At 39.5% G+C, this 26558-nt stretch overlaps 1 protein-coding gene across 1 annotated transcript in view; it reads right to left on the bottom strand.

The window, feature by feature from the left end:
- Positions 1–345: 345 nt before the first annotated feature.
- LOC124788788 (inactive pancreatic lipase-related protein 1-like) overlaps positions 346–26558 on the bottom strand; it is a 63936-nt gene continuing 37723 nt past the window's right edge. Inside the window, exons 6-7 of the mRNA XM_047256070.1 lie at positions 720–885; positions 346–391 (exon numbers count right to left, since the gene is read on the bottom strand). Of these exons, the coding sequence (XP_047112026.1) occupies positions 346–391; positions 720–885 (212 nt within the window). The remainder of the gene's footprint in view (positions 392–719; positions 886–26558) is intronic.

Raw genomic sequence — 26558 nt, 5'->3', positions numbered from 1 at the left:
GCACTTCAACACTACAAGCAATACCTCTTCATGATCAGTCTTACAGAATTTCAGCTATCAACATTAAGTCAACGTATTGATCAAAAATAACAAATAAAGTCTCCTGGAAGGATGAAATCTATACAGCATTTTGTGTGAGTGAATAAAAGAGTAAAGAATCTGTTGAGTTATGCAATGAACTCAGCCTTGGGGTATGCTTCCTCCCCTGGAGACCCTCTGGACTACACATTAAACATATTTCCAGAAAAGCATTTCATTCACCTGCTTTAGAATTGTAAGTATATTGGCTACTTGACTGCTTCATTTTCATGTTATTCACGTAGATTTTGTGTTACTCTTACATTATTAAATGAAGTTTGACCTAGGGACAACCATGATCACTACTGAAGAACTGTTAAAAAGATAAAAGGACTAATGACCTCAACAGTTAGGCACTTAAAAACCAATATCAATACTCTATACATCCCTCCCCATCATTCTCGTAACCCATTAACATAATATGCTTCCTCAGTTATTGTTAGATCATTCCTGGCCAGACTGCTTTTTATGTTTACACATATTTGTTGTTTCAAATTTTTTCTTCATAGGAAAGTACAAAATATTTGGTGTTGACACGTTTCACAGCATATAACGTGATGCTAGCCATATGAAAAATAAAACAAATAAATAACAAAAACAAAATAAGATAAACAATAAAATAAAATAAGACACACACTTACTTCAGAGGCACATGTTCTCCCATTTCTATTTTTGGCCCTGAATTATTACAAAGATTTAAAAGGTATTGTGTCCAGCTGTCACAAGGGGTTCCCCAAAACCCCTCATCAGATGATATTGATTCTGCAAAATATTCTGGTGCTCTAGCATGAGCGCAGCTATCTGAACCTTTAAAAAAGAATGGCCAGTCTATTTACAAACCCATATTTTTATTGCTTACACATACTTTTACAACAATGTTTTCCAGTACTTTGATTTTGTATCTTAGTTTAAATTAATCAGTTTCCAGCTCATTGACCATACATCAATATTTTAAAATATACGAGTACCTACAGAGGAGTTTATTTATTGTGTTAAATATATTTTCAAATACAATTATTTGATAGCCCAGTTGACAAAGATAAAAAGAAAGATTGATTAGTGGAAAAATTTCATGTAGTCACAGATTTTTGTACAGTGGTAGGAGAGAGTTCCATGAAACATACTAAAAATTCTTACCAATGGGTATGAGTGTTGGGGTGGGGGTGGTTTAAAGATCATTTTGCTATGTTTTTCTTGAATATCTCAGAAACCATGGCTTGGTGGGAAATTGTTTTCAGTACAAAATTAAACTACCTTAAATTACCAACAAGAATGGTCCTATTATTTTTGATCTAGGGCTAACAGTTTTCACATTACATGGGTGGAAAAACTTCAGGTTATTAAAAATAATGTTTTGATAGTATAAAATCAATTTTTATTTTTAAATTAAGTGAGTTTGAAACTAATATTAAATGTGTACCACATTTAAGTGCAGCAGAATCATATGAAGGGAGAAATTTTGTTCTGCGGATGTATCAGGATAAGCAGGGTTGGGGAGGGGGGCAGTGGAAGGGGCAGATGGGCAACAGACGATAGGTTGCCAGATTGTGGTCGTGCATTTCTCTCCTCCATTCATCTGCAAACTGAAGAGCATGCAGGTGATTTGCCACTCCATTTATCGCACTACATCACAAGAAGCAACTACAAGGTGTTGCACAAATTTATACTGACACACCGCACCACACCTTATGGATCACTGGCAACACAATGATCAGACATACCTGGAGAATGTTTATTTCCCACAAAGTGCATTACCAGTAACACCATGTGGAATGTAATTATGTGTTACTAATAATACAAGGAAAGGATGTGGACAGAATCTACATAAATATCTGCACATAATTATTTGACACACCTATTGTAGCAAGTGTGTCTACTACATACCAGTAGAAGGCCTTAGGATGATACTGTGTACCTAAACCAGTAGCTAGTAGGCAGACTTGGGGCTATAGGCTAAAACATATGTTATTTCTTAAGGGTAATGGTCAGGGTAATGGTCACTGTTCCAACTGACAGCATGTTGAGAAAATGTAACTGCAAATAAGTAATCATTTTATAAACTGAAAATAATTCCACCATATAAACATGTTCTCAGTCAAGTTATTTTGTGTATTCACATAAGAGAAATGAACAAGAAATGCTGTCAAGATATAGTCTGTAAACTGAAAAGCAAGCAGTGCTTGAGATGGAGGAAGTTGCCTTTGCTGGAAGCAAACTACAGCTGCCAAACTGGATGACTAAGAAGCAATATCCCCTCTAGCAGTATAGAACAGTGTGCAGAGATTCGTGTATACTTTGCTCACATACATTTATTTCATTACTATTGTTGGTAACTCATATCTGCATCACATGTAGTGTTCATGCACTTTGTTGAAAATAAACATCACTCATAAACATTCCGCAGGCGAGCCAGCACAATGTGTCACCTCATTTCATAAGGTGTGTATAACTTTACGAAGGACCCAGTATTTACTTCTTGTGACATAGTGGGATAGGTGCAGTGGGGAATCATCTGCTCACTCTTCAGTTACCAATTGTTTGAAGGAGGAAAATTCATGACCACAATCTGATTTCCCTTGTGCTTCTGCCCTCCACTCCCATCTGCCCTGTAACACCCTCCCCCCTCCCCCTAGGAGACAATTTTTTCCTTAACATGGCCTCCTGCACTTAGACACTGTGCATACATTTAATATTTGTATTTAACCCAGTTAATTTAAAAATAAACATTTATTTTATTCTGTTAAGACAATATTTTTTAATAATCTGTGATTTTTCCACCCCTGCAATGCGGAAGCTCTTAGCTCTAGAGAAAAAATTAATAGAATCTCTTATGTTGGAAATTTAATGTTGTTTAATTTTGTGCTGAGAAACATTCTTGCTAGAAGCTGTGGTTTTTGAGTTATTCAAGAAAAACTTCAAAAAGTGATCTTTAAATGCCTCCCACCCCAACTCTCGCAACCGATCGCTCAGGACTTTTTATATGTTATTCAAGACACTCCCTTCTACCACTGTACAAAAATTTGTGACTACATGGTTTTTCCCCTAATTTTGCTTTGCTGGCTAGACTATAAATGCATTAGGCCTACGATGGTGGTTAGTTAAGTCTGAAAAATTTCCAAGAAAGAATGAAACATTTTTGTTGTGACTTCATGGTTGGTAAGCTGAATTATTTCATGGATTGTATAAAGCATTTCAACAATGTCCAGCATACAGTTCATTATTGTCTTCCATCTGAATTGGTCAGTGTGTCAACTGTGACTGAAACTGGAGGAAACCAAGTTTCGTGTTATTATTAAACATTTTCATTCAAACAGTTGAACTACCACACAAATCAAAACAGAACTAAATGAAGTTCATGCAGACTCAGCACTGTCACTGAAGACCATTTACTTTTAGATTAATGATTTTAAACAAGGCCAGACCAGGACTGTAGTTGAAGCATGCAACAGCCAACCAACTGAGATCACCACAAAGGAAACCAGTGACAAAATCCATGATATGATAATGCAAGACCACTGAATAAACTTTTGTGAGATTGCTGAGACTGTAGGCATCTCAACTGAGTGAGAGCATTATAGCCCACACAGAAATTGACTATGAAGAAGCTTTGTGTGAGGTGGATGGTGCAATTGCTCACAGTCAACCATAAGCACATCTTTCACAACATTTCAACGTAGTATTTGGTGGTGTTTAATTGCAATTTGCAAGATTTTTTGTGTCAATTTATGTCTGTTGATGAAACCTGGATCCATCATTATAGTGCACATTAGAGTCAGCACAACAGTCAAAACAATGGAAAATGGCTAGTGAAAGCGCACTGAAGAAGGCAAAGACCATTTTGTCAGTTGGTAAGGTGATGGCCACTGTTTTTTGGGATTGCCAAGGAATAATCCTCATAGATTACTTGGAAAAATGCAAGATCATAACTGGACACTATTATCCTTCATGTAAGGTCATCTGAAACTTGAGTTGGCTGAAAAAAGAGCAAATTGGCATGCAAAAAACTGTTCTTTCAGCGGGATAATGCACCAGCCCACTCCTCAGCAATGACAATGGTGAAAGTGGATAAATTGGGCTTTTAATTGGTTCCTCATTGACTCTATACAACAGACTTGGCCTGAAGTGACTTCTTCCCATTTTATACTTTGATACAGGGAAGAAATTTTCATCAAATGGGGAATGGTTAGTTGCAGTCAATGAGTATTTTGGAGAGTTTGATAGAACCTGTTTTTGGAATGGGATAAAAAGCTGGAAGATTACTGGACTAAGTGTTTATCCCTCAATGGAGACTATGTCAAGAAGTAAGGTGAGTTGTTTATAAAAAAACCCAGTTTTTCTTGCTTTTTTACCAGACTTATAACACCACTCTTATACACAGATAAGTTCACAGTGCTCCATTTAACCACACACTTCAGAAGAGTACTCCATTTAACTACACACACTGGGAGAGCGCTCCATTTGCTTATTTTAATTTAGTTTTATGTTCCCTGAAGCTTTTGGCATACTATGAATGTCAGCATCTCGTAACAGACCAAATATGCATTCATTCATTCATAATGTTCCCCATATCCCATCATTGATAAGAACATACAGAGATCTGAAATGATTCTATTTCCACACTAACAAATAGAAGCAATTGTTATAAATAACATTAATTATTAATTATCATTAAATTACTGTAAACTATTTGTGTTCACACAGATTAAATTTAATGCAGGAATTTTTTCAAGGAAGTTGGTACTTTGATAAAAGCTACTACTCATTCAGTTTTAAATGTTAAATAGCTGTGTTTCATTGCCACCTGCTCATATTGTTACGACAATTTGTAAGTGAGTGCTCCACTTCTTTCTCATTGAATTTCTAATCTTTGCTTCTCATTTTTTTTTAGTAATGAAGACTTGGAGGTTATTTTTTTCACATAATCAGTATTGCCTACCCTTGAATGGAAAAACTGCGTAATCTTTAATGTGTGTGATACATAATATTCTGATAAGTTCTGTTAAGTTTTCATTTGAAGATGCCCAAAAAGATTTTTGTGTCACTTTAATGACTTGTGCAGTCTGTGATTTTTGATCAAGGACCTGTGTTTCAGTACTGCTTCGATCACAACAAACAACTACACATAGCTGTCTGCGTAATGGAGTAAAACTTAATTTCCATTGTCAGCACATTCCAACGGAATGTGCTGTGCCTCTGATTGTGAATGGATCAGTGTGGATTTTGTACACAGCTCAGTCTGTCAAGACACCTTAAAGGGCATTTTAAAAAGTAGACCATACGCATATTGTCACTTTACAGCAAGAAGGTCTGTCACCAAATTTCCCATTGAATTAACACACACACCAGCATGTGTCATTCAGACATTTAACCATTGTCATGAAATGCAATACACTGAAGATCACTCTACCTTGTAGTACTTGTGTAATGGTCAACAATACCAGTGAATGGCTCCTCTCTACAAATTTTGGCTCATAGATACCCAGGGGAGAAAGCAAGAGAACTGCATGTTGACTTGTTAGAGACAACTGGATATCAGTGTTAATCAACACTGTAGGCAAATGTGTCTACATGGTCAATTCAGGAGTCCATCACAAACAACAGTACAGAAGCCCTGGCAGGGAGGAGGGTCAGTAATGTTTTGGACTGGTGTATGTGTGAATGCTGGATACCTCTCACCACTATTAAGGGTGCTTCGAGGGCTCTACATTAGCAGGACAGGATCCTCAAATATACTCCATACTTCAGCAATGGATTTGTCTTTCAAGATGATGATAATGCATGAGAAAACAGCACCTATCTCATGAACAACTTCCTCTTAGAGGCTGGGATCAACTGAATGGAATAGCGTGCTGTATCTTGTCTGCTACCAATTGAGCATGCTTTGGACCAGTTGAAAACTACAGTGTGTCATCACTGGAACTGCCTTTACTCACTGTATGAGCTCAGGAGTGGTACTGTCAAAGAGTGGTGTCAATGTGAGCAGGAATGTCTAGACTACCTTGTGTACAGCATGGTGAGGAGGATCCAGTCATGTTAAATAGATGGATGAAGCAACACAATACTGAAAGTTACTCAGCAGCAGATTTTGATTTCACAGATGTACACTTTTGAACTAATTTCCTTTATTTTATAGAATGAGTCTTCACTCTGCAGAGGAGTGTGTGCTGATTTGAAAATTCTGAACAGATTCAGACTGCGTGCCAGGCCAGGGCTCAAACCTGGGACCTTGACAGCACATGCTCCACTGCAGAGAGAAAAGTCATTCTGGAATCAATCCCACAGGCTGTGAAATAGGTCATTTCTTCACAGTACGTTTTCTTCCAGGAGTGCTAGCACCACAAAGGATGCAGGAGAATGTCTGATAAGCTTGGGAGGTAGGGTACGAAGGTACTGGCAGAAGTGACACTATAAGAGTGGGTCATGGGTTGTGCTTGGATAGCTCAGTTGGTAGAGCACTTGTCAGTGGCGGGCAAAGGTCCCAGGTTCAATGTATGGTCTGGCAGCTTAAATCTTCCAGGAAGTTTCCTTTATTTTTATTATTGTTTTAACTGGATTTTACAGTAAATTTATATACAAGACTTATTCATTCATTGTTCGCCTCCATAGCTTAGTGAGTGGTCAGCATGTCAGAATGCCATATGAGGGGCCAAGATTCAATTCCCTGCTGAGTCAGAGATTTTTTCCACTTGGGGACTGGGCATTGTGTTGTCTTCATCATCGTATCATCCTCATCAATATGCAAGTCATCGACATGGTGACAACTAAAAAAACTTGCACCTTGCGACCAATCTACCTGATGGGAGGCCCTAGCTACATGACATTTCATTTCATTAACTGCTCCCCTCAAATCTAAGATCACACACATCCACTGCTATGCAGGTGGTGCAAAATGTCTATCAATACAGTTTATTTTGAAGGCCAACCTGCTCACCTACAATCAAGTTCACAGACATGGAATGAGTTGACAGAAATTCTTGGTGTGACTGCTGGTGAGAACTCAAGGCAGGATGAACTACATCAAACCAATATGTCTGAAATACTCAAAGCAGGCTACATTCAGCAATGCCTACCGAAGAAGAAGTGAGAGGGGAGAGTTGAAGGTACTACATCTGTACCCCTGCCAACAATTAACATGTGAAGTTTGTACCCATGTGAACCTGCGATATAATGAACACTTCTTGTGCTGGAAAGCTTTCAACATTTTGTGTCGGGTCAAATCATGTACAGAAATTTGCTGTGGGTAGGTTTAATAATGAATGGCAAATAATGGCACCCTATGGGGAACTGATGGCAGGGGATGGAAAGATTATTGTAACTCAGTGTATTTGCCCAGGGGTTCATTCAGCAATTAAATACACATGTTGCGAGTAGTTTGTGGGATACATTGTAAGATATGAAACCTGTTACCTTGAGTCTGAGCTGTGGAGCTTTGGTTTTGAGGTAGGTGGATGACATGAACCAGAAACTTTAGAAATTCTGTGACAACCTAGACTGTGACTCCCTGGACTTGTGCTATAGGACTGAAAGATGCAGGGTGACCATAATGGCTCAAAGGTGCATTACACACCAGAGCCAGCTACAAATGAGAGTGAACTATAAAGGGCACAAAGACTTCTTTGGATTATTTGACTCTTTGGCAATTTAGAAAATTTAATATTACCAATTATTTAAATGACTTTGTATCATAAATGTAATAAAAAGAATAAGTAAGGGCATATCTCCTCAAAGACAAAGGTCAAAATATGAGTCTCAGTCTGGAACACAGTTTTACTCCGTCAGGAAGTTTTTCACACATGTTTCTTTTACTTTTTGTATGGGGATAATATTTTGATGTTGGCACATTAAAGGAACAGTCACAGTCATGCATGACGTTTTAGCATTCCATTCATGCAAATTATAGCAATGATTTACTACTCTTTGAATTATATCATCAATAAATGTGTCTGCTGTTTCAGTATAAGTAGTTATTTCCATATCTGGTGCATCGAACCACTTGAATGGATATTAAAAAAAAAAATGTTTTCTTTTATCTGAGATTTTTTTTCTGTTTCTGTGGGATTCACTGTCCTCAGCTGTGTGATGATATTCACTGTGATATTCACTTCATGGAGTATAGTAAGATAGTAGAAATTTGCCATGTTTTCCTTGGCAGTCACATATATACATTTAGATGACTGGTGTCCTAATAATGGTGAGTGCTAAGTAAAATACTTAGTGCACTATCGTTGGACGTTGGTTAGAAGCATGAGAAGAGACTCAGCCCAGAATAAAAAAACCTAAAATGAAAAACGAATGCACACGATTGAGTGGACTAAACTGGAAAGGGCTATAACAGTAAGAATGAACAAGGGAAATAGGATAGAAAATTTATAATTTCGAGTTCCACAAATGACATAAATATATGATTATTTTGTCAGTCCTAATAGTTGTTGGCCTGGTGGGTAGCTGCACAGTCTCAGACTCCTTGTCACGGTTCGTTTGGCTCCCCCCGGTGGAGGTTCGAAACCTCCCTTGGGCATGGGTGTGTGTGTTGTACTTAGCATAAGTTAGTTTAAGTTAGATTAAGTAGTGTGTAAGCTTAGGGACTGATGACCTCAGCAGTTTGGTCCCATAGAGCTTACCACACATTTCCAATTTTAATAGTTGTTGTTGTTGTGGTCTTCAGTCCACAGACTGGTATGATACAGCTCTCCATGCTACTCTATCCTGTGCAAGCTTCTTCATTTCCAAGTAACTACTGCACACTACACTGTTCTGAATCTGCTTAGTGTATTCATCTGTTGGTCTCCCTCCACATTGCCCTCCAATACTAAATTGGCGATCCCTTGATGCCTCAGAACATCTAGACAAGTCGAGCCACAAATTGCTCTACTTCCCAATTCTGTTCACTACCTCCTCATTAGTTACATGATCTACCCATCTAATCTTCAGCATTCTTCTGTAGCACCACATTTTGAAAGATTCTATTCTTTGTCTAAACTATTTATTGTTCATGTTTCACGTCCATACATGGCTACACTACATACAAATACTTTGAGAAAAGATTTCCTGAAACTTAAATCTATAATTGATGTTAACAAATTTCTCTTCTTCAGAAATGCTTTCTTGCCATTGCCAGTCTACATTTTATATCCTCCCTACTTTGACCATGATCAGTTATTTTTCTCTCCAAAAAGCGATACTCATCTACTACCTTAAGTGTCTCATTTCCTAATCCACTTACCTCAGCATCACCTGATTTAATTAGATTACATTCCATTATTCTCTTTTTGCTTTCATTGATTTCATCTTATACCTCCTTTCAAGACACTGTACATTCCGTTCAACACCTCTTCCAGGTCTGACAGAATCACAATGTCATCAGCAAACCTCAAAGTTTTCTTCTCCTTGGATTTTAATTCCTACTCTGAATTTTTCTTTTGTTTCCTTTACTGCTTACCCAATGTATAGATTGAATAACATCGGGGATAAGCTACATCCATATCTCACTTCCTTCCCAACTACTGCTTCCCTTTCTTGCCCTTCCACTCTCATAACTGCCATCTGGTTTTGGTACAAATTGTAAATAGCCTTTCCCTCCCTGTATTTAATCTCTGCCACCTTCAGAATTTCAAAGAGAGTATTCCAGTCAAAAGATTTATCTAAGTCTAGAAATGTAGGTTTGCCTTTTCTTAATTTATCTTCTAAGATAAGTCATAGGGCCAGTATTGCCTCACATGCACCAACATTTCTATGGAATCCAACCTGATCTTCCCTAAGGTCATCTTCTACCAGTTTTTCCACTCATCGGTAAAGAATTCATGTCAGTGTTTTGCAGCCATGACTTATTAAACTGATATTTCAGTAATTTTCACACCTATCAGCACGTGGTCTCTATGGGATTGGAATTATTATATTCTTCTTCATGTATGAGGGTATTTTGCCTGTCTCAAACATCTTGCTCACCAGATGGTAGAGTTTTGACAGGGCTGCCTCTGCCAAGGCTATCAGTAGTTCTAATGGAAATTTGTCTACTCCTGGGGCCTTGTTTCGACTTAGGTCTTCCCGTGCTCTGTCAAATTCTTCACGTATTACCATATCTTCCATTTCATCTTCACTTATGTCCCCTTCCATTTCCATAATATTGCCCTCAAGTACATTGCCTTGTACAGACCATCTATATACTCCTTCCATCTTTCTGCTTTCCCTTCTTTGCTTAGAACTGGTTTTCCATCTGAGCTCTTGATATTCATACAAGTGGTTCTCTTTTCTCCAAAGGTCTCTTTAATTTTCCTATAGGCAATACCCATCTTACCCCTAGTGATACATGCCTCTACATCCTTACATTTGTCCTCTAGCCATCTCTGCTTATCTATTTTGCACTTACTGTCGATCTCATTTTTGAGATGTTTGTATTCATTTTTGCCTGCTTCATTTCCTGTATTTTATATTTTCTTCTTTTATCAGTTAAATTCAATATTTCTTCTGTTACCCAAGGATTTCTACTAGCCCTAATCTTTTCACTTACTTGAACCTCTGCTGCCTTCACTATTTAATTTCATCTCTCAAAGCTACCCATTCTTCTTCTAATATGTTTCTTTCCCCTGTTCTTGTGAATTGTTCCCTAATGCTCTCTCCGAAACTCTCTACAATCTGTGGTTCTTTCAGTTTATCCAGGTCCCATCTCCTTAAATTCCCACCTTTTTGCAGTTTCTTCAGTTTTAATCTACTGTTCATAGCCAATAGATTATGGTCAGAATCCACATCTGCACCTGGAAATGTCTTACAATTTAAAACCTGATTCCTAAATCTCTGTCTTACTTATATATATTCTATCTGAAACCTTCCAGTGTCTCTAGGCCTCTTCCATGTATACAACCTTCTTTCATGATTCTTAAACCAAGTGTTAGCTAATAGTAAGTAGAGAGTTATTAGTCTTCATAGGGAATGGCTACAACAGTAGACCAGTAAATGTTAAGAATTGGAGACATGCAGTTTGAAAAAGTGAACACATTTAAGTATTTAGGCGTGGACATCACTTCGAGAAATGAGATTCAATCTGAACTGAAGAAGAGATTACGGGCAGGAAATGCGTGCTACTTCTCACTAAATAGATTACTTTCATCACGGATATTGTCTAGAAATTTAAAGATTAGAATATACAATACTATTATTCTACCAGTTATGGTGTATGGGTGTGAGATTTGGTCTCTCACTGTGAAAATGAAAAGCCGTTTCGAGTATTTGAAAAAAAAAAATTCAGGAAAATTTTCAGAGAGAAAAGGGATGACATTAGTGGAGAGTGGCGAAAACTGCATAACAAAGAGGTTCACGAACTCTATTCAAGCCCTGACATAATCAGTATTATTAAATCATGTAGACTGCGATGGGCAGGTCACGTAGCTCGAATCGATGAGGGCAGGGCTGTGCGCAGAGTACTGGTAGGGCACCTAGAAGGAAAACGTCCTGTGGGGAGACCGAGGCGTAGATGAGAGGACAATGTGAAGGCTGATTTGAGGAGCCTAGGTATTGAAGGTGAATGGAAGGAAATAGCCCAAGACAGGGACAGATGTCGAAAATACATTGCTGCGGTAATGGAGTTTTGAGTCTGGTATGACCAGTGAGTTGTTGTTGTTGTTGTTTATAGAGAATGGCTACAGGATGGAGTAGCACGAAGAGCTGCATCAAACCAGCCTCTGGACTGAAGACCGCAACAACAGAGAATGGTGTCTTATATAAAGAAATTGTTGGGTAATTAATGTACATGTATCTTAAGCTGTGAATTAAATAAAAACAAAACACAGAAGAGAAATTATGTCATTCACCAACCATGCAAACAAACAATGTAGTGCATTCATCCACACACAGAACAATTTGCCCAAGAAAAAGGAATATTTAGGGTCTGCCACCACCAAAGAGGCAAGTAGAGCAGAATTAGTACTACAACCAATAAGCATAGGGTGTAGATCACCATCTGTGGCAAGTGTATCATATAAGATAGAATCAACATTTTTAGATTGCTCTCAGAGTTAAACTGATGATAATGGAAATGACGTCTGGTCTACAATACTTGATACACATTTTGTGTATTCAAAGAATTATATGACAGGGGTCCATGATTAAATAATGGTACAGAAACCAGAATTACCTAAGTATAATGGCATCATGCAATACAGTAGTGTAAAATGAGCAGACACCATCACAGATGTCATCTTAGTAGTAAAGATTAGACAGGTCAGTTGCTCTCCCTGTACTGGTGTGGGCATAAGATGGCAGATGGTGGGGTGAAGAACAGTTGCAAGGGGGAAAGTACTGTGTGATTCTTTGGGCATCTGTCTGTTGCAGGCAGTTTAGAGTGTGTTTAGAGCATTTAGCATTGCTTTCCATGTTAGTTTATGTGTCGTGAAGGCACTTGCCCACCATAGTGTTCATTATGGTCAGCATAAAGCAAAAATGTCAAATATCAAAGTAAGTAGCAGATGAAATTGATAGTTTTCTGAGTGTATAAATTCTACTAAATTTAGAAGTAGGAACAGTGACTGAATGTGACACCCCAGCATTTCCATGGGCAATGGCTGGAACATTTAGTGTGGGACAAAGACAGACAGCTCAACAGTTATCCTGCACAGTATTCTCTCTCTCTGTGCAGAATGCCTTCTTACCTGTACATGGCATATAGTAGTCAATGATGTACGCAACAACTCTACAGAAATTCTCCATGACTGTTACCAAACAATCCTCATGACATTTTTTATGAATTTGTTACTCTTTCTGTTGCTTTTGCAAGTTGCACATCTATCTTCCTTAAATCAAATCTCCTATATTGTCCCTGACTGTTCAGAAAGTGATACTGAAGACATACAAACATGTTTAGATATTTCCATTCACCATAGCCCAGCCCAGTGTCTTTGTAAAATTAGACAAAGATTTGGCAGACAGCCTGCAGATAGTGCTGTCACATAGGGCATGCCAGACCATTGCTTCAGTGTTTTGCACTACCAGGGGCATGTGACATGGCTGTCCCACTGTAAGTGGTCAGCCATAAGGGAGTAGTCTCCACCAGCTAGCACCAGTTTGGTGTAATCAGCTTTATTCGTGCATCATGGCCTACTGTGACTTGGCATAGAAATACTGCTGTTCAGATCGCGTTTTGGACTCTGATTTGCTTTCTTTTTATTGGATTCACACTCTAGAATCAGTGTTGAACAGATTATGAGCATGTCAGAGGTTACTTTTATTATTGTCACATCTCCCTCTCAGAATTTGTTCTATAGACATTCGAAATTTAGCACAGGACATTTGTGTATAGTTTAGTAAGGCACACTATCACTTCTCCTTCCCTTATGAGTCACATGTTGATGATGAAAATGTCTTCCATTACCTGGATTTCAACCAGGAACTTTCACAGTCAAGAGCAACAGCACTAGCACGTGTTCAGAATTTTAGCTACAGAAGCTTTCCAAAACGTGTATTGATGAATATGAAGAAGAGTATGAAGTTCCACTGGAAAGAACATACACTTTGTTTGTATCTTTTCCTTTATGACTCTGTAGTTAGAATGTGTCCATTACTTCCATAATGTATATATTTTGTATACTGTACATGAAATAATAATAAATAACTACAAGAAGAAAGTATAGTCAATAAAATGGTAAGCTGCTTAACTGGATTTGCAATGTGTCGAGGTACACCAGCTTGCATAAAAATGATCCCATCCACACATCCACAATGTTGGAAAGCTGGAATGATGTGGTTGCACAAGACACTCATAGCACTTACCAGTGACGGTAGAGGTAACAAGACTGGAAGCATGTGTCTCTTTGAAAAAATATGGCCTTATGATACATGATGCCGTAACTCTGTATCACACATTGGCATTTCCAGGATGAAGTGGTACTGGTTGATTTGCGTATGGATTTTCCATTGCCCATATTTGACAATTCTGTTTATTGACATACCGTGTCAGATGGAAATGGGCTTTGTCTGTCCACAAAATCTTCCACGGCCAATCATTGTCCACTTCCATGTGACAAGAAATTCTAAAGCAAAGTTGGGTCTCTCTTGCTGGCAGGTCAACAGGAAGCAACTTGTGCATATGGTTGATTTTGAATGGATTGTGGCACCATACACAATCATTAACCCAGCTCCCAATCCCTCCACTGGGGTAATTCCTGTCTGGCGCATCCACATCGCGGGGGTAGGCATCCTACACTTCAGTAGGCCAGAGTGCTAGAATGGCGGAGTTCAGGCAGGGACCCACTCCCGTGGGGTATAACAAGGAACCCATGCCCAAGGTTACAGGTGAAGACCTTAATGGCAGCGACGATGAAGAAGGAAGACTTCGAAATGGCGTAACTGGCAGATGGGGCAACCCTCCTCTCTGGGAATTAATGAGAAGGGAACCACTACCTTGTGGTGGAGGAGAAACTCCAAAGGCTAAGGGAGACAACCCCAACAGAAAATCTTTTCTTGCATCAGGCCTAGCAAGCCAGTAGGAAAGTCTTCACATATTGCTTTCAAAACACAGATGAGCCTTGGAATGAACCACTCAGGATTTGACCCCACTGCTGTTTCAAGTACTGGTGCAAATGATGGGAAACCTGATGATATTCATCAGTACAAGAAGATGAAACCAAATGGACTAAAAAATAACCTAAATATTGGCACCCTTAATATATTAACCCTCAATGGAAAAATGGAAAAAATGACAGATCTACTAACAGAGAGAAAGTTAGATATATTGGGATTAAGAGAAACAAAGTGGAAGGGAAAAGGTGAGAAGAATTTGAGAGGAGGAGGAAAACTACTGCAGTAGGAATAACAGGTTTGGAAGAAATGGTATGGCAGTGATGGTGAATAAGAATGACAAAGCTGTATTGAAAGTGTGAGATATATATCAGACAGGATCATAATCTTAAACCTGAGATTCCAAAAAGAAACACTAAAAATAATCCAGATTTATGCATCTCAAGTGGGATGTAGCAAAGAAGAGAAGCTGGACTTTGAAAATGAGTTAGAAAACCATAAAGAGAATGCTAATATAGTGATGGGAGATTTTTATGCACAGGTAGGCAAAGACAGAAAGGGATTTGAGCAAGTGTTGGGATGTTTTGGATATGGAGGCAGAAATGAAGAAGGGGAAAGACTCCTGGATTTGTGCCAGAGAAATGGAATGAAAATAGCAAACAGCCAGCTTATGAAGAGAGAAAGTCATGTTATCACCAGATACAGTTGGGATGGAAGAACCAAGAGTGTAATTGATTGTATTCTAGAAGATAGGGAATGGGGAGAGAAAGTAACAAATGTGAGGACCCAAGTGTGAGTACAGATGGAGACCATAGATTACTTGTGGGGCAATGGAAAATGAATCAGTGTGTGAAAAATAGAAAAGAGAAGAAAGTGATGAGTATACAGGATTGGAAACTGAAGGAGAGTGAAAGTGCTGAGAAGTATAGAGAATTAATCACACAAAAATTTCCAAAAGAAGTTTTCTGCGATGTAGAAAAAGAATGGAGTTTATTCAAAGACACTTTAGTCGAAGCAGCACAAAAAGTATGTGGTAGAACATCTGGAAAGGAAAAAGTAAGACAGACAAGTTGTTAGAAGAAAAAAATGGAGCATGGAGAAAGTGGCGGAAAACTAAAAATGACTAAGACCATAAAAGATATATAGAAGAAAAGAAGAAGTGCAAAGAAATAATGGAAACAGCAAGGAAAAAGTCATGGGAAGAGTTTACAACAAAAAAAAAAAAAAAAAAAAAAAAAAAAAAAAGACAACTTGAAGATGTGAAGAGCAATAAGAAAATGTTCTATAAAATGATGAAAAATAAAAGGAAGGCTTCTGAAGTACCAGTAAAGATGGAAACAGAGGATTGTACCGTGATTGAAGACCCAGAGAATATAAAAGATCTCTGGAAAGAACATTTTAAGAAACTGTTAAATGCTGAGGAGCAGGTACACGAGGAAACAACAAATAATGGAGAAATTGAGAGAAGTTGGGAAGCAGAATTAGGACAAATTACACTGGAAGAAATGGAAATAGCTATGAAGAAGATGAATGGGGGGGAAAGCCCCGGGGACCTGATGAAGTATCAGTGGACATGATAAGAGCAGCACATCCAGTGAGAATGCAGTGGCTGTATAGAGTACTATCAAGTGTGTGGAGAAGTAGTACAATACCTGGTGATTGGAGAAGAGGAGACATTGTTCTCATCTTCAAAGAAGGCAATAAAAGACTTTTAAAAACTACAGAAGAATAACCCTTTGAGTCATACAGCCAAGATGTTTGAAAGAATTTTACTAAATCAAATAAGTAAAAAGATAGAAAAGGAACTGAGTGAAGAACAGCTTGCGTTTAGGAAAGGAAGAAGCATGATCGACCTGATATTTTCTATCCATCAACTAATGGAAAAAAGTTGGGAGTTTAACAAAAGGGTGATATGGTTTTTATAGACATAGAAAAGGCATATGACTCAGTCAACAGGGAAAGACACTGGGAAGAAATGAACAAGACAGATATAGAAGATGGATACATTAATGTAATAGAGACAATATACAGAGAACACCATTGGGAAACTCTGATTACTTTGAAATAATTCAAGGACTTAAGCAAGGACGTATTCTATCTCCAGCACTTCTTAATGTTGTGATAGAGGGAATGAGTAGGGCACTTAAAGATATAGTAAAAGAAAAAGACAAAAAGATGATTTTTGCAGATGATATGGTAATATGGGGTGATAAAGAGGTAGATGTACAGTTACAACCTGATGCGTGAAAGGAAATAATGAAAAGGTATGGATTAAAAATAAATAAAGATAAGAGTGAAGTAATGGTATTTGGAAGGCAGATAGGGATCAATGGAAATATTACCTTGAATGGAGAACCCCTCAAAGTGGTAGAAAGTTTCACTTATTTAGGGAGTGAAATATCTAAGGATGCAAGAATAACCAATGAAAATAAATAGGAGGTTACAGAAGGGAAATGAAATTTCTCAGAGCAGTTCAGGGAAAAACAAGAATGGACAGAGTAAGGAATGAAGAGATTAGAAAGGACCTTAAACAAGAAAGTATGAGAGAAGAAATCGAAAAAAAAGAGATTAAGATGGTATGGACATATTAAGAGGATGCATGGGCAGAGACTCGCCAAAATTATGGAAGAACTAAAGATGGACGGAAAAGACCTAGATGGCGCCCAAGAACATGGTGGAAAATGGGAGTGAGAATATCTGTGGAAAGGAGAGGTGTGACCAGGCAGCTAGTGGAGGAAGAAAAGTGGTGGGAGGGCCGAGCCAAATCGAGAGGACTCGTCAGCACCCAGACCCGGCAGCATCTGGAGCAGGATCCAGATATAGATATAGTGAAGAAGGATGTTTCGTAGGATTTTATGCAATGTGCTCACGGGTATGTCCAATGTTTGGGCAATTTTCCGTGCACTACATGTTCGCACACCACCACCCATCTACTCCTACAGTGCTGTGGCCACTGCTTCTCCGACATCAAATCAATTCTTTTCCTCCTTCTACAAGGTTGCACATCAAAAGAATCCATCTTTTCGAAATTCCGAATCACTTTCTCCAGATCCATGGCAGTCATCAGACCAATGCCTTTTTTCAAACCCTTCAGTGTCCAGAACTTCTGCAGAGTGACGTGCGCACAGTCAGCATTCTTGTATACCAGCTTTACAAGCGGAGTGCAATCCTGCATTGAGACCATCATGGTGAATGTCGCAGATGCAAAAGGAGGAAAAGCCATGTACCCAGCTGGTTATGTCAACTTCACTGGGTCAAGCACATGACAGATGTTTTCATTTACATATTCTGACACATACAGTGCCATCTATTGATCAATTTTCACACTGAAACTTCTTGGCAGATTAAAAGTGTGTGCTGGACTCGAGTCTCGGTCCGGCACACAGTTTTAATATGCCAGGAAGTTTCACATTAGTGCACACTCTGCCGCAGGGTTAAAACATCTCATTCTGGAATTTTCACACTATTTTTTTTCTTCTGCCATATGTTTTACCCCTTCTCCGATAATAATCCATTGCAATTAGATGTCAATCTTACCAGTGGTGTTATTTCTAGAGCGTTTTGAAAGTTTAACTTTAATTATAATCACCCTGTATAAAAGTAATGATCCAGTGTCATCTGCTTTCCGATCTGACATTACGAAAATAATAAACTCTCTCATAAACAAAAGTTCATACAGAGATAATGGTCTTTCCAATACAATTCTAGGAGCAGATATCATAGAATAACCAACACCTTCTCTGAAACATGTGAAATCATCATTAATTTGATGCATTTTTTCAGAGAAATTAAAGTGTGAAATTAGCAAACCCCTTTATGAGATGAAAAAAGTAACGTCAATAATAATCAACTGCTTTCATTGCTGACATTATTAACCAAAATTTTTAAGTTTGAGATGTGGTAGAGACCAGTATCCCATCCCGAATAGGTGTCTGCAAGAGAGAAAATACATCTACCCACCGTCCCCCTCCACTCTGGAATCTGGAATAGAGTTTTTATTCATTATAGAATTCTCATATACTTCTAAAAGTGAGTGCATAGCCATCAGTTCTCTTGGATATGGTAAGTATTTTGTACTAACCATTAAACTGAGTTCTTCTGGCCTGACATATCTCAAAACTAATCAACTTATTTATATAAAAATGATAATTTTAGAGCCTTGTTGCTAACCTCTCGCCCCTCCCCAACACTGATAAATTTCTGCTGATGCTCATATCATTATACTAATAAGAAATTAGTAAATCACAGTTTGGATATCAGAGCTATAAATGGAGGGAAGACAAAAGTTTAAAGTCCTGTTGAGTTGAGGTCATTAGAGGTGTATCATATTCTCAGAATGTTTCATGGCTAGGGAAGAAAACTGGCTGTGTTCTTTCAGAATAATCATACTGGCATTCACCTAGAGCAATTTAGGGACATCACTTCAGGACCACTATGATTAAACAGCAAGACAAAATGCGACCTAACCAAGGCATTTAACTGTGAAAACACAACATTTTGCAACAAAAGCTGAGGGTCTATGACCTTAAACAGTACAGCTGACATATGTCTCACATCATACTTAAAGGTACGAATGCTGGCAGGTGTATATCGGAGGCCATCAGCTGTAGACAGGAGATATTTTTCTCATTGAGGCGAAATCGTTAATGAGGTTCCACAAGCTTCAGTATTGGGTTGTTTGTTGTTTCTCGTGTATGCTTATGACCATCCATTTAACACATATCAAGTGCAATTAGTTGCTGTATGCAGATGACACAAATATTACAATCAGTTCCAAAAAACATACAGCAACAGAGGAAGTTGCAAACCGTGTGCTCGGAAGGTTTATTGACTTGATTCCTGCAAATGGTCTGTCTCTTTAAGTTAAAGAAAACACAGAACATCCAGTTCTGCTCATCAGTGGTTACAACAACAATGACAAATTCAAAGCATGAGCAGGATTTAGCATGCGAGGTAGAGTCTTAAAATGTTTGTATGTAGACATCGGCGAGAATCTAAATTGGAAAAACGACGTTTTAGAGCGTTTATGCACGTAAGTTCAACAACTTTTTGCTCTTGATGTTACTGCATTGCAGGTCTCCACCTCCGGCTCGCCTCCTGCACGCCCATCCCATTCCCAACGCAACAAAACGTTGCTCACGTGTCGTTTCTCACCACTTTAGCATATTGAGACCAAAAAATTTGTAGATGATATCACCTATTTCGAAATATAGAACTGCTTTTTTAATTAGCCTCTGCCGTACCTTTAAAGACTAGATTCAAATAGTGACTCAATTCTTTTTTGTATTACATTGTATACGTATACGCCATTCACGATAGCCTTGGTCAAAACATTTGCCCACATCTCGTCCCTTCCTTTTACAGATTCAGTTTTTTGATGTTAGAAATTGATCTTTGACCTGGCTGAACGAGGTAAATTATTCACATACCTAATACTCGGAATGATTTTCAGAACAACCTTTGATTACTTTGACATAGCGGAAGACTTGTCTTGAAAAATCGATTACGTTAATTTTTCCATTTTTCCTTACCATTAAAATTTTTCTATATTTCTTTCCTTCGCACGCTAGGAGCATCATCGGGGCACTGTCCCGGCCGCCACAGTCGATTTATGTCCCTTCCATTATCACTGGATAGTTTCCTTAATTGTGCGATGATTATATTCCTTTCATCCTTTTAGAGTGAACAACATTGATCTTGCCGTGACACAGTTCTCAACAATACCGGGGTCAGTCCAACGGCCCACGCCGTTTCTTAGCATTGGTTTGAGACGAGTCGAATGGCGAGCAATACGAATGTTTCTGTCCCCAGTCAGTAAAATCTTAAGGAAACCGTGAAATGCAATATGAGCTCAGAACGGCGATAGCAGTCAGAAGGTAAGCAGTCAACCAGCATCCGATTTCTGCCAGTCCTTGACATGCATAACGTAAATTCTCACAAACATGCATGTTAGATGAATTTGGACTTCGACACAGCAGTTATATTCAGTGTAATTTGATTCTACAAACCAGTCATTCTGAGTGTTTATCGCGGTTTGGCTAAGACGGTATGTATTGTAAAAATATAAATGTTACAAACGATATAACACTAGCAAAATCGGGATACTAAAAATTCAGTAGCATTTTTCCTAAACCCGATAAATGCAACAGATACAGTTTTCTATAAATGAGTTTCTCTGTTTCCATTTAGACGTGTTTGCACATTTGAATTTTTGCATGACTGCTAGATGTCACTGACATTAATAAAGTGTTGTAATGAAATATATTGAAACTTGATTTTCATAATAATATATTAAGGTGTGATTTTTTCAGTTTTTTCAAAAGTCAATAAATACTTAAATTTATTGCTGGTATCAGTTATGTTGCCGTTTTTAATTCCGTGTAATTTTTTCCACAGTTAATTTTTGCATGTGTTGTAGTGTTTATTATATGTCTGCATTGTTAAAAAATGCGTATTTTTGACACACACACACACACACGCACGCACGCACTAAAGCGCCAAAGAAACTGGTCTAGGCATGCTTAATGAAACACAGAGATATATAAACAGGCAGAATCCGACGCTGCGGTCGGCAACACCTATATAAGACAAGTGTCTGGTCCAGTTGTTAGCTCGGTTAGAGCTGCAACAATGGCAGGTTTTCAAGATTTAGGTGAGTTTGAACGAGCAGTGAGACTCAGCATTTCCGAGGTAGCGATGAAATGGGGATTTTCCCGTATAACCATTTCACGAGTGCACCGTGAATATCAGCAATCCGGTAAAACATCAAATATCTGACATCGCTGTGGCCTGAAAAAGATCCTGCAAGAAAAGGAACCAACGATGACTGAAGAGAATCGTTCAATGCGACAGAAGTGTAAACCTTCCGCAAGTTGCTCCAGATTTCAATACTGGGCCATCAAGAAGTGTCAGTGTGTGAACCAGTCAACGAAACACGGGCTTTTTGAGCCAAAGGCCCACTCGTGTACTCCTCATGATTGCACGACACAAAGCTTTATGCCTCGCCTGAGCCTGTCAAGACCAACACTGGTATGTATTGGAAACATGTTGCCTGGTCTCGTTTCAGATTGTATCGAGCGGATGGACGAATACGAGTGTGGAGACAACCTCATGAATCCATGGACCCTGCAGGTCAGCAGGGGACTCTTCAGAGTGGTCGAGGCCCTGTAATCGTGTGAGGCTTGTGCAGTTGGAGTGATATGGGACCCCTGATACGCCTAATTACGACTCTGACAGGCGACATTTCTGTAAGCATCCTGTGTGATCACCTGCTTCCATTCGTGTACATTGTTCATTCCGACGGACTTGGGCAATTCCAGCAGGACATGCAACACCCCACACGTCCTAAATTGCTGCAGAGTGGCTCCAGGAACACTATTGTGAGTTTAAACACTTCCGCCCGCCGCCAAACTCCCCAGACGTGAACAGTATTGAGCATATCTGAGTTGCCTTGCAATATGCTTTTCAGGAAAGTTCTCCACCCCCTTGTACTCTTATGCATTTATGGACAGCCCTGCAGGATTCATGGTGCCAATTCCCTCCAGCACTACTTCAGACATTAGTCAAGTCCATCCCAAGTCGTGCTGCGATAGTTCTGCGCACTCGTGGGAGCCGTACTCGATATTAGGCAGGTGTATCAGTTTCTTTGGCTATTCAGTGTATATACTCAGTCATAGGTATCTTATTAATGGTATGAAATGCGATTTGAAATTGTTGTTTTTGCTTATGAATGCTATCATTAAATTAATGTGGGCCATCTTTATCACCTTTGTACCAGCGCAGTTCGTATCGGTCAGTATTGTGCGGCCAAATTTTCTGGGCTTCTAGTCTCTATTGAATTGAATCGGTAGAGCTCGCTCAAATTAGAGGATAGAGGCTTTGCCAGCCTAAACGAGAACTAAAAAATGACAAACCGTGTTTTTTGCTACCGGCAAACGCGCTGATATCCTTCCCCCTCCACCATCACCAACATCTAGCAGCACAAGAATGCAAATCTCCTATCTAAATAATGTGACAGTCCTCAATTTCCATGCTTTGTCCTTAGTTCTTTTAAAACTCATTGAGCCTAACAGTTTAATTTTTGTCCTCGATTTTTGAAATTTCTCAAAATAACTGAAATATGAAGAAAATGCTGAACATTCTAAACAAGAACTCAACTGAATATACGAGTGCAACCAAATTTGGCATCGATTACTTATTTTATTGCAAAAAAATCCATACTTCCATACTAATATTTAAATGCGAAGTAACTCTGTCTGTTAGACGTTCACGACTAAACTACTGAGGCAATTTTGATAAAATTTGGTATGGAGATAACTTGAACGCTGAGGGACAACATAGGCTACTTTAGAAAGTATGTAGTACAACATATTTACTGATTTGAAGAATAGAACGCTTAAAATGGGACAATAATTGCTCTTTGAAGAAGATATTTACTCTTTGACATTTGAGCTTTATTATATTCGTGAAAATGTTGTTATTATTTGATATGTTCTACATAATACGATTCAACGTAATGAATACAGTGTTTACAATCCTCTATGTGTTTAATCCAAGCTTCCACACTAGTGTCAGTCACAAGCCTGTCACATTTTAGCCGCTGATCGTTATGTGTCTTTATAACTTCTTTGCTACATACTAATTTGAATTAATAAGTGTGGTCATGCAGTTAGCTTTGAGGTTTTAATTCCAGCTTGGTTCAGTTTTCTTTTTCTGCTTGCGTCTGGATGTGTTCATTTCCCTCATCATCATATTGTCATCAACGACGTGCAAGTCACCAAAGTCGAGTCAAATAAAAAGACCAAGTTCCTGAACATCTCAAGCAGGGTTTTCTGGCCGATAAAACCGTATGCGTATTTCATTTCGTTTTACTGATACGCTAGTGCAGCAGTGGCTATCGGCTAGAATACAATGCTTACACAAACCCCAACATGTTTAATCCACGCTAATTCATACTTCTAAACCAACAATAGAAATGTGAAAGTAACTTGGACCGCTACGTTTTCACGACTAACTGTTGAACCGACATCCATGAAATTAGGCAGGACATAACTTGAACGCTGATGAAGTAGGTAGGCTACTTTGTAAAGTGTGTAGCACAAGATATTTACTGATTTGAAGAATATTATGCAAATTGATGAAAAGTAATTATTCTTTGAAAAATATACCTAGTCTTTCCATTTGGAACTTTATCACACTTGTGAAAATGTTTTATTCGTTGATATGTTCTACATAATGACTCAGTTTGAACAGTACAATAGTAGTTGGGCAACAAGCGCCATCAGGGCTTTTTGTTAGTGAAGGTTGCCTTCACCAGGGCAAGTATGCACGCAGGGACAAACCTATTGTTCTCTTTTGACTGGCAGGTAATGACACTTTGGGGATAATACTTCCTTTTGATTGACAGGTCTTTAGCCTATTGTTCCCCCATCCGTCACTCTCCCCAACCACTTCCCCTTCCCCACCCCTCAGAAAACCTTCAAACAACCTCCCACCCGCTTACTTATACAGGTACACTTTCAGGCCTTGGTTATTCGAATAGTCCCCTCTTATCAATTTTATTGACTACTTAATTAAATTGATCAGTTAATGAACCCCTTCATATCTATTAAACCCCATCCCCTCTCCCCCTACCATTCCCTATCTGGAAATTGACGGTTGTGTGCTCGACAGGAAGGATCTCACAACAGGAAATTCAATTACATAGCACAGGGTATATTATCTATTTATAAGAAATTCAGTTTGCAGGGGTTGGACTTCTCTTGCTCATCATTCTCTGCTGTTTGGGAAGATGCAGGCCTTGCACGAAGTAATTACGGCAGTCGCTTTTTTTATTCTGATTGTGCAAGGAATACCATCATGAAACACACACCACAGCCGTCTTCAGGCTGCTGCCTCGGAGTGTAGCGGCAGTGGGGAGTCTGGTGCGTCGCATGGTACACCCCAGGTGTTACATGCTTCACCCACTGTCCCTGCTGTCGAGACATCTTCGCGGGTACCGGGCGCGGTTGGGCCACCCTCTCCCCAAGGGGAGTGGCGGGTTCAGCGGCGTTCACGGCGCACGAGGCGGAGGGTCAATGTGGAGGCTGGCCGTGTGGCATCGCCCGCTCTGCCTGTGAGTGGACATGTGGCCGCTCCTTCAGCAAGGTCCGAGCAGGCACACGGGGGGAGGGATTTATTAGTTATTGGGAGCTCCAACGTTAGGCGGGTGATGGAGCCCCTTAGGGAAATAGCGGAAAGGTCGGGGAAGAAGGCCAGTGTTCACTCTGTCTGCTTGCCGGGAGGTCTCATCCGAGATGTGGAGGAGGCCTTGCCGGTGGTGATAGAGAGCACTGGGTGCACCCGACTGCAAATTGTTGCTCGTGTCGGCACCAATGACTCCTGCCGTCTGGGTTCAGAGGTCATCCTCAGTTCGTACAGGCGGTTGGCGGAATTGGTGAAGGCGGAAAGCCTCGCTCGCGGGGTGGAATCAGAGCTAACTATTTGTAGTATCGTTCCCAGAACCGATCGCGGTCCTCTGGTTTGGAGCCGAGTGGAAGGCTTAAACCAGCGACTCAGACGATTCTGCGGAGATCTGGGGTGCAAATTTCTCGACCTCCACTATCGGGTGGAGAAATGTCGTGTCCCCCTCAATAGGTCAGGCGTGCACTACACGCCGGAAGCGGCTACAAGGGTAGCGGAGTACGTGTGGAGAGCACATGTGGGTTTTTTAGGTTAGAGAATTCCCTCCCTAGGCCCAACACGACGCCTCCTGAGACGCAGCAAGGTAGGAGTAGGCAAAATGCAACAGGGAATAACAATATTAATGTGCTAACAGTAAACTGCAGGAGCGTCTATAGAAAGGTCCCAGAACTGCTCTCATTAATAAACGGTCACAACGCCCATATAGTACTAGGGACAGAAAGTTGGCTGAAACCAAACGTAAACAGTAATGAAATCCTAAACTCAGATTGGAATGTATACCGCAGAGACAGGCTGGACAGTGAATGGGGAGGCGTGTTTATAGCGATAAGAAGTGCAATAGTATCGAAGGAAATTGACAGAGATTCGAAATGTGAAATAATTTGGGTGAAGGTCACGGTTAAAGCAGGCCCAGACTGGTAATGGATGTCTCTATAGGCCCCCTGGCTCAGCAGCTGTTGTGGCTGAGCACCTGAAGGATAATTTGGATAATATTTCGAATAGATTTCCCCACCATGTTATAGTTCTGGGTGGAGATTTTAATTTGCCAGATATAGACTGGGAGACTCAAACGTTCATAACGGGTGGCAGGGACAAAGAATCCAGCTTTATCTGAAAACTACCTTGAGCAGTTAAACAGAGAACCGACTCATGGCGATAACAAACAGACCCGAACTATTTGAAACAGTTAACGCAGAACAGGGAATCAGCGATCATAAAGCGGTTACTGCATCGATGATTTCAGCCGTAAATAGAAATATTAAAAAAGGTAGGAGGATTTTTCTGTTTAGCAAAAGTGACAAAAGGCAGATTACAGAGTACCTGACGGCTCAACACAAAACTTTTGTCTCAAGTACAGATAGTGTTGAGGATCAGTGGACAAAGTTCAAAACCATCGTACAATATGCGTTAGATGAGTATTTATTTACCAAGCAAGATCGTAAGAGATGGAAAAGAGCCACCGTGGTACAACAACCGAGTTAGGAAACTGCTGCAGAAGCAAAGGGAACTTCACAGCAAACATAAAACATCGCCAAAGCTTTGCAGACAAACAAAAATTACGCGAAGCGAAATGTAGTGTGAGGAGGGCTATGCGAGAGGCGTTCAATGAATTCGAAAGTAAAGTTCTATGTACTGACTTGGCAGAAAATCCTAAGAAATTCTGGTCTTATGTCAAAGCGGTAGGTGGCACAAAACAAAATGTCCAGACACTCTGTGAGCAAAATGGTGCTGAAACAGAGGATGACAGACTAAAGGCCAAAATACTAAATGTCTTTTTCCAAAACTGTTTCACA

The sequence above is a fragment of the Schistocerca piceifrons genome, chromosome 3 (assembly GCF_021461385.2).
Source record: "Schistocerca piceifrons isolate TAMUIC-IGC-003096 chromosome 3, iqSchPice1.1, whole genome shotgun sequence".
Classification (NCBI taxonomy): Eukaryota; Metazoa; Arthropoda; class Insecta; order Orthoptera; family Acrididae; genus Schistocerca; species Schistocerca piceifrons.
This window is presented reverse-complemented; position numbering and strand designations above follow the sequence as displayed.